The sequence below is a fragment of the Lacerta agilis genome, chromosome 3, assembly GCF_009819535.1.
Source record: "Lacerta agilis isolate rLacAgi1 chromosome 3, rLacAgi1.pri, whole genome shotgun sequence".
NCBI lineage: Eukaryota > Metazoa > Chordata > Lepidosauria > Squamata > Lacertidae > Lacerta > Lacerta agilis.
This window is the reverse complement of record NC_046314.1, coordinates 587,388-600,983: the sequence shown is the minus strand read 5'-3', so window position 1 is coordinate 600,983 and position 13,596 is coordinate 587,388. Positions and strand designations below refer to the sequence as shown.

The window sequence follows — 13,596 nt, the reverse complement described above, 5'->3', positions numbered from 1 at the left end:
CCCAAAGATGCTTCATGTGGTTTAAAATCTGCAAGTGACAGAATGTGAGTTGTTGTTGTTGTTGTTGTTGTTGTTGTTCAGTCGTTCAGTCGTGTCTGACTCTTCGTGACCCCATGGACCAGAGCACGCCAGGCACCCCTATCCTCCACTGCCTCCCACACTTTGGCCATGTGAGTACACCCCCCAATGAAACATCAGGTGATGCTGTACCTTTTATGAACTTCAGATACTTGCTTAGACATGCTTCCAGTAGCAATGTTTACACGTTTTTGGAAGCCAGCAAGTTGCCCAGGAAGCCAACTACACAACTTCAGATGAAATGTGCAATGGGTAGTGCCTTATATATTGGCATTTCTTTTCAATCAGGATTGGTTTAAACCTAAATGGGGCTTAAGTTATCTTGCCAGTGGTGTTTTAAGTATTACACATGAATTTTATTATAGTTTTTGTGTGGAAGCATAGCTGTAATTCTGCTTCCAGCTGGTTATGGATGAGCAATGTCTCAGCAGTGCTAAAGAATCCTAGTGCTCCAATAACCTAAATCTAGTTTGCGTTTTGAAAACTCAAGGAATGGTTCTGGCTGTGGCTGCAGCTACCCTGCGTGACAGACAGCAGAGCCAGAATCTCAGAAATTCCAACAGAGGGCTGAAGCCTCTCTCTGATTGGCTACCCAGCCAGCCAGCCAGAAGGGGGTGGAGCCAGCCCTTCTGGAGGGAAAATAAACAGGGCTGCTTCTGAGGGAGAGTTAGGGTTGGATTTGAGGGGTCAGACAGGGTTCAGGCTGAGAAGTAGGGCTTGGTCTGAGATGGGAGAAAGGGATGAGGAGAGCGTTTGACTGAGGGAGAACTGGCTCTGATCCGAGTGGTACATCCACTCTATAGCCAGAGGAAGGAGTCTGGCAGCCTAGATGGGAAGAGCGGCTGGAGGGTCTGGGGAGGGAGAAGATGGGGGAAGACACACTCAGCCGGGGTCTCCTTCCAGTCGGGAGGGGAGAGATCTTCTAGGCCAGAGCGTCCCAAACTTTTAAGAGATGCCTCATTTTGGGACACACTACTTCAGATTTACTAGCAAACTGGAGGGTAAACAAACCCCTTTCTGGCCCCGGAAGGAGTGCAGGGAGCATTCGCATGACACACCGACACCCGGCAGCCGAGCCACATCTTTGGAAAGATCTGTTCTAGGCAAAGAAGACCCCTAAGCCAGTAACAAGGGGGAGGGGATCCCCTGGGACTATTTGAAAATACCTCAGTAGTGGGATTGCTAAGAGAGGGGAGCTGAGGGAAAGTGCCCCTCACTTATGAACCAGGGTATTCTATTGGGAAACACTGGCCTGTGAGTGAGCGCTCCAGTTGGAGAACAGCCTTTACCAAAGGGGTTATGGACTCTGAAGATGCTCGAACTTAAGAAAAAAGGGCAAAGCGTGCTAAGAGGAAGGCACGTTTGGCAAACCCTCACCGGGATCAACTCCCGTCTGGAAACCAATGTCCCCACTGTGGAAGGACGGGTGGATCCAGAATTGGCCTCCACAATCACTCACGGACTCACTGTTAAAACCGTGTTCATGGAAGACAATCTTACTCGGCTATGTCAAAAGTATTTAACTGTAACACCTATAACAGCTAAGTAAAGAAACGAGAGGGAAGTAGCAGAAACTGAGTTAAGCATATTACCACCTATTCAACTGATTTTTAGCATCCGAAATTTAAGAAAAGCTGTGCACATACTACTGTGTTGAAACCTGTGACGTCCTTATACTTAAAACAAAATAAGTAGCACCTTAGAGACCAACTAAGTTTGTTCTTGGTATGAGCTTTCGTGTGCATACACTGAAACGGAAGTCACCAGACCCTTATAGATAGTGAGAGGGTGGGGAGGGGTATGACTCAGAGAGGGGTGGTGGGAATGGTTTTCCTGTAAGACCAATTGCAGTCGTTAACAGTCGTCAACAGGTTTTCCACACCTGTCAGCCAATCCCCCATTCCCACCACCCCTCCCCCCATCTATCTATCTATCTATCTCAGGGTCTGGTGACTTCTGTTTCCGGGTCCCTTTCCAACTCCGCCGTCCTAAGCTTCTGTGCCCTGTGGGGAGCCGCTTCCCGAGGCTGAGAGGGGTTGGTCCGCAGGGGCGGCTGCTCAGATTCGGCGCCTTAGGAAAGCGAGGCTGAGCCGGTCAGCCCGGCTCCGGGGGTCCCTCTGGCCGTCGCCACTCACTCGGTCGGGGAGGCCCGGAGGAGGATGGTGCTCTTTGGGCGTGGATGTCATTGGCCCCCGTTTCTCTCCGGGGCCCCCGCTTCCCTCCGGGGCCTCCATGCCCGCCGGCCCCACCGGCCCGGCGTCGCCCAGCACAGCCGGCCGGGGTTGGACGCGTCTTAGCCGCTCGCCGGGGGGAGAGTCAAGGAGGGACGCCGCGCGCCGGACTCGGTGCGTCCCTCCGCCGGAGAAAAAGAGTCCCTCGGCTTCTCCTTCCCGGAACTCCCTACGGAGTTCCGCGGCCCCCGCGAAAGGCTTCTCCCGGCTAGTGGTTGCCTCTTACCGGGCTAGGAACGGGGCTTCGGTTGGAAACACACGCGATTCAAACCAGCCCCAATAATAAAATGGCAAGTCGCCTTGCTGTATTCATCCGCGCAGGGCGGCAGGGGGTGCCGAAGCCCCGCTCGTAGCCATGGCGATTCGGGGCGAGAAAGGAGCTCCAATCAAAAGGGAGCGCGCCGCCCGAGGAGCCAATCGCTGGCCTCCGCCATTCATCCGCTGAAGAGGCTCGTTGCAGCGATTGGCTCTGGGGAGACGACGAGGCGGGCTGTTCCTGCAATCCACTTGCATGTAACTATCATCTCAGCCGGTGATGGTGCGCTTGAGCATGTGCAGAGAGCCGGCCCCTCCCCAAGTGCCTCTGAAACAGCTGGCAGCAAGGATGTGGGGACTAGCCGCTTGATAACTAGTTATAAATTATCTGGGGAAACCAGAGTTTCCATAACAGTGGAGACGTCCAGAGGACACGTGCGGTCTAGCTGCTCACATTCCATGCTATGACCAATTCACCTGAGAGAGAGAGCAAATAAAGTGACCTAGGGGAGCATTTGTTGATCAGTGTGGACACTTTCCAGCTTAACATGCATGCCTCTCCTGTCTGTTGAAGTTATTACAGTATTAGTAAAATACTTCCAGTCTTAATTGTGCTGCTGAAGCAAGGTGGCATTTTCCATACCCTCCCAAGTGATCCGATTTTCCAGGGGCAGTCCCAGAATTACGAAAGCGACCCCAACTTCTGATTTGATTTTGGAATGTCCCTATCCGCGCGCCCCCCAACCCCCTCAGTGCTGCTGCTGCTGCGGAGCTCAGGGAGGAAAATGAGCCGGTGCCGGTTGATGGCGGACGGGAGCTGAACAGCTCCGGCTCTCCGAGGGGTTCTAGGGGCTTCCTTGCCTGCGCCAAGGGCCCCTTAAAGCCACGGGAAGAGCGTCCCGTGGACCGTGGTCTCGTGGGTCCCAGACGTGCCGTCTCTGCTCTTGATTGACCCTCGTAAGGGGGGGGAAATCAAGCGAGCGGAGCTCCGACACGGGACTGAAGAGACGGATGCCCCCCCCCCCGGAGATCAAAGCAGCGATTTCGCCAGACTCGAGCACCAAGCATTTCCTGTCAATTTAAAGAAAAAAAGAAAAAATCCTGGCTGCAGTAAGTACGGAATTAATTGGATTACAATTTAACAATTGGCAACCGGGAGGGATGTCAAAAGGAAGCCCGTCCCTTCCCTTTGTTGTGCAGAGAAGATAACTAAGTCTTAAGAAGCTGCAGCTGCATTGCTAATTACAATGTTGCTTTGAAGTACTGTGATAGTTGAGACGGATTAAGTCCCTGCGAGGGGATCGAAGACTATGGAAATATCTCTTTTGTGACTTCTGGGTCTTTCTTGGCACTCTGCCTCAGGGGAAAATGGCGCTGAGAAACTAACAGTCGAGGATGGAAAATTACTGACACTTGATACCCTTTACCTCCTTCGACCATGCTCGCTTTCGTTTTCAAACTGGTTTTAGATCCGGGCACCACCCAGGAACAAAAGACAATTCTTTTAAATCTTGAATTGATGAATCAGAAAATGGATTGGATAAGATTGAACCTCAAAGAAATGTTTTATGGATCAAGAGAAAACAGTCAGCTTTGGGAGGACTTTGATAAACTGGAAGTAAACTTCGCCAGGGAACTGCAGGGAATAATGGAGATTTGCAACAAAGAGACTGTGCAACCCCAAGGAGACGGAAAGCCCGGGTGGAGTGAGAGACACAGGGCTGATACTTTGGCTGAAAGAAAGGTGAGAAGATTTTTAAAGGCACAAGCGGAAGATAATGTGGACTATGAAGTGGAATTGCTGGAAGATGAGAGTTGGTGTTCCCCGAAGCTCCCAGGGGGGAAGTTTATGAACTATGAGCTGGCACTAAATAAAAATGATGGAGGGAGATGTAAAGACGACTGGTGGGTGAGCCTGGGAGGGTTTAGGAAAATGGTTAGAAGGGGGATAGGGTGAAAATGTTAGAAGTATAAACAGGATGGATTTATGGTACCCTGAAGACAGCGTGTTAAGACTTTATGATTTTGAACTAGTGGAGAGATATGTGTTTGTTTATCAGCAGCAGTTTAAACAAGGAAAACTTAAGATTTGATTTAAGAATTATTATGTTATATTATAAGAAGTTAAGTTTTAATGATTTTGAACTATAGAAATGATATCTGAAGGATTTTTAAGATAAAGAAATTTATTGGAATATTTAAACAATAGTGGAGGTGGATAATGGATTTTAAAGTTAAAAATGGATGTTATCAAAGTATATTAGTAATGAAGGCAAAGGAGAGAAAACGGGGGAAGTCTTTTATAGAAGATCTGGAATAAGAATTCCTTTTATTTGCAAAAAGTAAAGGGAGGTAGATGTTTTGATATAGATGTTGTATGTTTAGGTTTGTTAAAAATTGTATGTTGCATTTGTGTATTTGTGTATTGTTTTTCTGCTTGTTTATATGGAAAATCAATAAAATCTTATTAAAAAAAAGAAAAAAAAGAAAATGAGCCGGTGCTTGTTCTGAGTGGTGACTGCGACTGGCGGCTGCGAGGGAGCTAGGGAAGGAGGGAGCACTACCCCATTGCTTCCCCTTGGCCATCGCTGCCAGCCTCCTCCCTTGGGCAGTTCATGGCAGCTGCTGGAGTGGGTGAGGAATAGGAGGCTGCTGCTGCTGCTGCTGCTGCTGCCCATGCCCAGCCTTTCGTAATGCACTGGCCCTGCACTGCCACTGGTGTAGGCAGAGGACAGGGCTGCCCTGAGAACGAGGGAACAGAGCAAAAGGAGCCTTGCTTTTTTATATAAAAATGTGTCTACTCTTGCCCCTTTCTATAATTTATTTATCAGTGTTTTTCTTTTTGTAAATCTACCAAATAATAAAATAAAATCGGGATTAAGGGGTTTTCTCAGACAGTGGAGGATGTGTGTGCTGTGTCCTGCTGGTGTAGGCTTGGTGGCACTTGCCTTTCTGACAGGAAATGCTGGGGGGGGGGCAACAAATGGGGTAAAGGAGGATCAGGTGGGGGAGGAGTGAGAAATGTCCCTATTTTTATCTGAGCAATGTATTCCCACAGAGCAATGTTGGAGGGTATGTGTTTTCAATGGTAAATCTTTGTTACACTTGGAGTTCTTAAATCTACATTAATGTTTTAATATATTACCGTACTTTGCAGCCCAACTAATTAACAGCAGTTTATACCACATATGCAAATGACAGTTTTGTCTTTTCAATGCATTATATATGCAAGTAATTGTAATACTTGGCATGTTGTAGGACATTTTTGCAAGTTCGGAACACTTCACATGCATTACCTCAGTAATTCTTCCACCAACTTGCCATACTGTAAGGTCAGTATTACTTCTGTACTGCAGGAAAAGGACGGGGTAACATTTTGGGGTTATATTTGGTATTTAGTTGCTGATGCCATGGGCGTACCCAGGGGGGGCAGATGCCCCCCCCAGAAGCAAGCTACCCCGCCCCCAAGCAAAAATGATCGGCCTCCGTTTGGAGTAGAGCGGGACTCCAGGGAAGAGCCGACAGCTGAACGGAGCTAGGAAATAGCCCTGCAGTTCCTGAAGGTGCCACTGGAGGCGCAGGGAGTCCTCAGCCTCTTTCCCTCCCTCAGCCTTGGTTTCTAAGAGAGTTTGAGATCTCTCACACGGCAACTCGGGGGGGGGGGGAACCCTTCCCCCGGCGCCTTTTTGTCCTCGACACCCCCCAAGCCCCCCATGGGGCTCCCCGTTTTGCAGACACAGACACAGGCTTCCCCACCCTAGTTGAACTGCGTCCCCTCCCTCCCTATTTTTAAAAATATTTTTACAGAGTCCTCTTTGGTGTCAAAATCAGTGCCCTCCTCTCCCGCCTTTATTTTTTAAATCGCTTCCTTAACACTGCGAGGCCGGCAAGAAATCTCCCTTCCCCCCCCCCCCAACACTGCAAGCCGCCACCTTTCCATTTAGGAGATTCTCTCGTATAATTGATCCTCGCACACTTTTTTTTCTTATTTCATGCTGTCCTGAGAGCAGCTGGCTGCTCACATCACAGCCATGTCGTCATACCTTCCAGTTTTTAAATTTGCTATTTGAGAGAGGAGAGATCTCCACATTGCATGTAAAGAATTTCTCTGAAGGAGACAACTCCTGTTTCTAAAGTAAGTTGAAAGGAGAAGGGTAGCAGATAGGCTTTAAAGTGCAGAGACTGAAGGAATGTAATCATAGTTGAAAGGGACCCCCAAGGGTCATCTAGTCCAACCCGCCACAATGCTATCCTTAATGTTGTTTACATCTCTCCCCCCCTTCACATGGCTTAAAGTCACTTGTAATCAGATTTTGGGGTTGATCCACTGGGGTTGGATCAGTATAAATAGAAGAATGCAATTCTATATAAAGGAGAAATATTCCATGTAAATTGGCACACTTGAATTTAAGCATGCTTTACAGTCAAGGCTGTAGGAATAAACCAATTTAAATGCTTTGTAAAGTTGGGATTTTACCCTCAGGACTGGATTGAAACAAAAGTTTTGAACAAGTTTTCTTCAAACCCAAGAAAAATGATATTAGTATAAGACATGTAACTAGAATAAAAATTTATTTTTTTTCAAGCAAATCATTGTAATAACTATCGTAATAAAGCACTGCTATAATTATATATAATTTTCTTAAAATTTTGGTTTCATTCACCTTTTCCGTGCTGAAATGTCACAACCTGAGCGACCATGGCTTGCCCCCCCCCCGTTTTGATCCTGGGTACGCCCCTGGCTGATGCCACAAACAATATGGGTAGCATTCAGACCTAACACCAAACATTTACCATTATGAGAAGAGCAGCCTTGAGCTCGCAGATTTCCTCTTCCTCATGGGAGAGTAGACACTTCATCTGGTTTGCTATTCTCTTCCAAATCATGCTTATAATTGCAAGCAATGGTGAGGTGGGTGGACATTGAGCTGCTGAGGAATATGGCTGAAATTCCATCAAGCTCCAGCTCCCACGGGATAATTAAAGGCTGAGACGGGAGTAATCAGCCTCCCAAAATCTTCCCGGGGCACGGGAAGATGCTGCCTCATTCGCGGTTGCCCGATAACCCAGCTCCAAATTCGGAAAGAAGGAGGAGATGGGGGGCCCTGGGTGCAAAGCTCCAGAGAGAGATCGGATCTCCCCGATGCTGTATCTTTGAGCGACTCAAGTTCCATTACTTAAGATAAAAAATTGGAGTTAAGTTTTGGACACGCTTCAAGTGAGGAAGGAGATTTTAATCTGCTAAATAAATCAGCCACTGAGGAGCCAAAAAAGGACGGAGAAAGCATAACATCAGACAGCAGAAAGGAAAGGGGGGGTGAGCTTTTATTTCTTCTATTGTACTTTCCCCCTGCCCCGGACTCCTCCCCCTCACCCACCACCTCCCCTTCCCCCTCCCCCTCAGGACCTCTTTTCCAAAAAACTAAAAAGGTAAGACCCTTGTAAGGTTACTGTAGTGGTTTCTCGTGAGTAAGGAGGCTGGACTCGTTTCCATTTGAAACCATTTATTTACAACTATATACACAAGAGAGAGCTCTAAAGTTCAAATCCATCCCAGAATCTGGGAGTGGTATTTTCTGGTTCCTTGACCAACCAAATAGCTTAGGCATCCCAAATCGCCTCCTCCCCTCTTTGTGTTTCACACCTCGACGTAATTGGGGCACCGGAAGCGGAGCGACACTATCCTCCCCTGAGGGGACGGGTGCGTGCTGGGTCTCTGATGCCTCACCAAGCGCCCTCTCCTCCTGGCTTCCCAGCTGCCTCTCCTCCCCACCGGACGACTTCCTTGTGGGATATAAAAAGAACAGGGGCAGTCAAACCCAACTTTTTCTAGAAGGTTGTCTCAGTCCTCAAGCCGGAACTTCCTGTCTTCCTGGACTGAGACAAAACTTCCTTATATGGAACTTTACAGTTGAGAGCGGCCAACTGTAGCTCAGGCCGGGCTCCATTTTGTCTTTTGTCAGTTGTCGTGTTGATCTCTCTCTCTGACAGTTTAAAAGCAGCATTACTAAAAATGTACCGTTGGCACTAGGCCAAGAGTAGAAAAGGGGGACTTTCTCTCATAAGGAGAAAGTCACCACATGTATATTGTTTAGTAACTTTTAAGCCTGCCTCTAGGATCCTGTGTGTGACTAGATGATTACTTGTGAGTAAACGTTTTTCACTTGACCGAAGACTGTGAAGTGTCTTATTGAAAGAGGGATAAAAAGGGGAAGACACCAGGATAACATTTTTATGACTCTAGTGAGTCTATGCAAACTAACCGCTGTGCGTGTGAGGTAAAAAGGGAATGTTAGCTCTGCTGATATTATCAAGCTTGTAAACGCAAGTTGGGATAGGATATCTAAAACAATATATCCTCTCCCACATCCCTCAACATTCCCACATTCCTGCTATCCTGGCTGGAGTCGGTGCTACTGCTATCGAAGTGGCGCTGGGGCTCTCTATACCCTGACATGCCCTGTGCCCCTTCGCTGGGGACAGACTGTTCCCTGACAACCCTTCAGCCAGTCCCTAAGGTTTCTTAGGAAAGGTCTCTGTCGGAGGCCTATTTTGAGGGTTAGATAAATAATCGGTGGCTCTTTTTCCCCTGCAGGCTCCCGTTACCTCCTCCCCAACACTTGGGAGAAAACAAGAAGGTAATGTCTATTTCCATGTCTATGTTCGGAAAGTCTCTCTCTCTCTCTCTCTCTCTCTCAATCTCTCTCTGTGTGTGTGTGTGTGTGTGTGTGTGTGTTTGTGTGTAAGAAAGTCTAACTGCCAGCCTTCTCTTCTTTTCCTTTCAGAAGAGCTCATCCTCGAGGATATTGAAGAGGAAGTGCAGAAATGAGTCACCGGAGGCTGGAGGAGGAAGGAGAAAGCCCCGACCCTGACCTCGCTGTCGCCGCCACAGCTGCCGCCCCTCCGGAAAAAAGGAAAAAGAAAAGGGGAGAAGGACCTTGGGGGGGACGGGGACCCGACCTCACTGCCGCCATCACTGCTGCCATGCCGCCATACTGGAGAGAGAGGGAGAGACACCCGGGGAAGGAGAAGTCCTGACCCTGCGGCCCCATCACCGCGCAGCCATCACCGAGGAAAGGAGAGGTAGGCAGAAGAAGGCCACTGAAGGCCACGAAGAAACAAGGACCCGACCTGAGCCCACCTCCCCAACGGCTGGGGCATTAGAAGAAGGCCTGAGGCCAGAATCATACCGCCCGATCTCCTTAATAAACCGAGACTACAAGATATTCACATCAGTCTTGGCCAACCGCCTAAAAATCTTCTTAGCCAAGTTAATAGTCCCAGACCAGACCGGCTTCGTCCCTGGTTGCAATATTACAGACCCCATCAGAAAACTACTGAACCTAATTGAACACAGCAAGGAAACTAAACTCCCACTGACAATTATGTCCCTAGACATCCTCAAAGCTTTTGATTGCTTAGAGTGGAAATACCAATTAGCAGTACTCACTAGCATGAAATTTGGCCCCAACTTCCTACAAATCCTCAAACAAATATACTCCCAAGCCTCAGCAAAATGCAGAATTAACAATATGGACTCAAATACCATAGCAATCCAAAGAGGCACAAAACAAGGTTGTGCACTGTCTCCCTTCTTATTTATCCTGGCTCTGGAACCCCTAGTAATCCAAATCCAAGCAGCCACAGACATTAAGGGAGTGGAAATAAAAGGCAGAACCTAAATATTAGGGCTCTTTGCAGATGACCTAATGGTCACAATACCAGACCCCTTAAACACAGCAACCTCCCCAATCAGAGAACTCAACACATTTGCAATGGTGTTGGGCCTACAAGTAAATTTTGCAAAATCAGAAGCCATGTGCTTCAACACCCCTCCTCACACCCAAAAATAACTCACTAATTTCACCAAGATAAAACTCTGTCACACACACCAAGTTCAGATACCTAGGGGTACAAATAACCAAAAACCTCCATAAATTGTACCTCCACAACTACAAGCCCCTGTAGTTGGCCTGGCAAGTCACGCAGCCGGGATTCCTCCTATCGCACAGGGGCTGAGCATGTGGCAGGGCCGTGACTGCCCACAATACCACTTCCTTTTAAGGCGGAAGTGGCTTTCTCACATAAAAAACCGAGACTAAGCACCAAATACCTGCACCTCCCCCCCTCAGAAGGAGGAGGGGGAATCCCCAACATAGAAGCATATTACAGTGCCAACCAAATACGCCATATAATCCCATATATACTAGAAGATGACAATAATGCCCACTTACACCACAAAGAACTCAAAACCCACCTACTTTCAGCAGCCAGAAACATCATAACCAGACACTGGAGAGACCTGTCAGTAGTAAGCATGGACCAATGGTACCAAATAGTATGGGAAACAGCCTTACTAGAAAAATTAACCAATAAGCTGAAAGTGACACAGGGACAAAGAGAAGAAGATGCCTTTATCACACACACAGCCCAACAAGATAATGACAGAAGTCTACCAATATGGCTAACCTGATCCAAAACACCCACCCACCCCACTCACACAAGAAAACAAAGAAAGACTAGGGCCAAAAAGAGAATACTTATTTACTTACCGGTATATCCCACCCTATAACCAAAGCTCTCTGTGTGGCTTGCAATCTAAAAACAACACAAATTGTATAAAAGGAACAACTTAAAGCAGAGCCGGGGGGCCCTATAGAATTATGCTGCAAACAGTTCTTGGCTGTTGTAAAGTTTTGCTTTTGTGCCTTTCCTTGAAGGTGAAATCTTGCAGAGATGGAGCTGTAGCGCAGCGTTGTCTTGCTACCCTGTCAGAATGCACCGCCACAGGCCAAGGCAATTTGCTGGACCTAGCAGTGGAAGCAGCACGTGCAAGGTATTGGGGGAAATACTGTGCATTGAACCAAAGGGCTCTGCACTGACTCCCTGTGGCCCTGTTCTGGCAGCGCATAAGGAATGTGTTGGTCCGTGTGTGTGACTAGAGAGATGCTTTCGATGGTGGAAAGGCCTACATTTAGAAGGCATTCAGCTGTGAACCTCACTGTGGGAAGTCAGTCTCTCAGCCTGATTTCCTTCACTGAGGGGCTAATTCGGTGGGGATTAGGAAGCTAAATCATCACTCTGAGTTCTTTTATTTATTTATTTTAGATACTATGCACACTGTCTGTACATCTAGATACACATATACATACATACATACATACATACATACACACACACACACACACACATATGCTGGGAATTTGAGTCAAAGTAATGGGCTTTGCATCTGAAACTTAGTCTGGATAAGTCTGTTGGGAACAGATTAGTCAGTTGTATGACCTTTATTCAAATGGCCTGTGAAACCAAACTGTCAGGTAAAGAAAACAATTCCATGAGAATTAATGAGTTGTGTTGATAAAATTTGACCCCTCCCCCCTCCCCTTTGATAGGGCCTGAGAGTCTTAATCTCAAGGTTGTGGGTTTGAACCCCACATTGGGCAAAAGTTTCCTGCACTGCAGGGGTTAGACTAGATGACCCTCATGGTCCCTTCCAACTTGATAACAGTTCCCTGATTCTGCGTACACATTTGTTGCATGCATGTGTTATGCTTTTTGGATGCTCATGTAAAGCACTTTGCATGGGCACACGTCTAAAAAATGTGCAAAAAGGCAATCAGATAACTCTGCCTTTTTGCTTCAAAACAGGGCCTGATAATATCTATTGACTATGTAGCTCGCAAGTATCTTGCTTTTTCTAGACTCCTGTGCCAAAGCCAAGGCCTGCTTTTGAGATGCATTTCCTATTTTCTTATGACCTTCCCTCTCTAAAAATAATTCACCTTTTAAGTTTTTCCTGGTCTCCCCCTGGATTAGTCAGGGGTTTGGCTCCTCTCCCTCTTGTTTACTAAGTTCCATATGATAACTCCTGGTAGTCAAGATAGCAAAATAATCCCTATAGTATGACCTGGTCCACACATAACAAATTATCTCACAGATGATCAGACACCTTGTTTCTTCATTTTCTTTCCCAGCTGATCTTCCCTTTGTAGCTCGGTGGGTGTCTTGGGTGGGGTGGCCAAGCAAACCCTGGCTCAGAAAGGGTGCAGCTCATGGGATACCCATGGCTCAGAAAGGGTGCTGCGCTGGCACATGACACCAGGCCATAGGAAAAACAAATCAACCATGACTTCAGATTGGCTTGGCTTGCATGTAACAATACGCCAGAGATGGCTTAATGGGAATGTGCAAGCATGCTGGTGGTACCTGGAAAATAGTGGCCACCTAGCTTCTCTTCCCTCTGCTGTTGCACTAGTGGGAGATAAACCATGGTTTGGCTTAATCTTACACCTGAATTGGCCTTGTGGTTTGTTTCACTGCAAACAAACTGCAAGCTGCAATGCAGCTCTCCAACTTCCATTCTGGCCAGGGTTAGGAATGCTGATCCATTACCATCCTTCCTGTTGCACAGATCTGAGGGCCAGTAATGTGGGTTTTATGGAATTCTTTCCTATGCAAATTAGGGCAATCTGCATAGGACAATTTGCACTATAAGACTTGCTGGTGCCCAAGTCGGGGTGGGAAGCCTTTGGCAATCCAGATGTTGCCAAAATACTTCTCCCGTCAACCCCAGCCAGCTTGGCTAAATAGGAACATGGGGTGGGCCAGAAGTTCCCCACCCCTGCCCTAGAGAGTGATCTAATTTAGTGTGTCTATTTTACTAGCTTTTAGTAAGCAAAATTGAATGGAGAAATGGCTAAGATTGCCTGGTGCAGTATTTGCAGTTTGCATCCATTCATTGTTACTGATGAACTTGTGAAACCAAAATCTTTCCATAGGGAAAAATTAAGCACTTGACATCACTACTGAAGGGCACGTTTTTCCTCCTCATCTTGAGGCTGGTAGTGTTAGCTGTCCTTTTGTTCATGGGCTGCTTTCAGTTGGGAATCTCAAAATATATCCAGAAGGCGCTGTGTAGCTTCTTCACTTTTCCTTTCCGTTCCCCCTTCCCTAAGGCCCCACATGGGCATTTTCCTGTCTCTGTCCTTTTGCTTGTATGAGGCTTTAAAAAGGCAGAAAAGACCTCCTGACC

The 13,596-nt window shown here is 47.3% G+C and overlaps 1 protein-coding gene across 8 annotated transcripts in view; it reads right to left on the bottom strand.

Annotated features, from left to right (window-relative positions):
* The window catches only part of LOC117044778 (protein FAM228B-like), a 30,918-nt gene extending 28,334 nt beyond the window's left edge, over window positions 1-2,584 (bottom strand). For 7 of the 8 annotated variants that reach the window (XR_004426349.1, XR_004426350.1, XR_004426353.1 and 4 more), the window contains exon 1: window positions 2,214-2,317. Coding sequence is in view for 3 of the 8 variants with exons in the window: in XM_033145562.1 (XP_033001453.1) it covers window positions 2,214-2,312 (99 nt within the window). In the remaining 5 variants the exon portion in view is untranslated. Of the gene's footprint in view, window positions 1-2,213; window positions 2,318-2,535 lie in introns of those variants that run through there. The other variant, XR_004426352.1, reaches the window with a different exon arrangement.
* Between the last annotated feature and the right edge of the window lie 11,012 nt (window positions 2,585-13,596).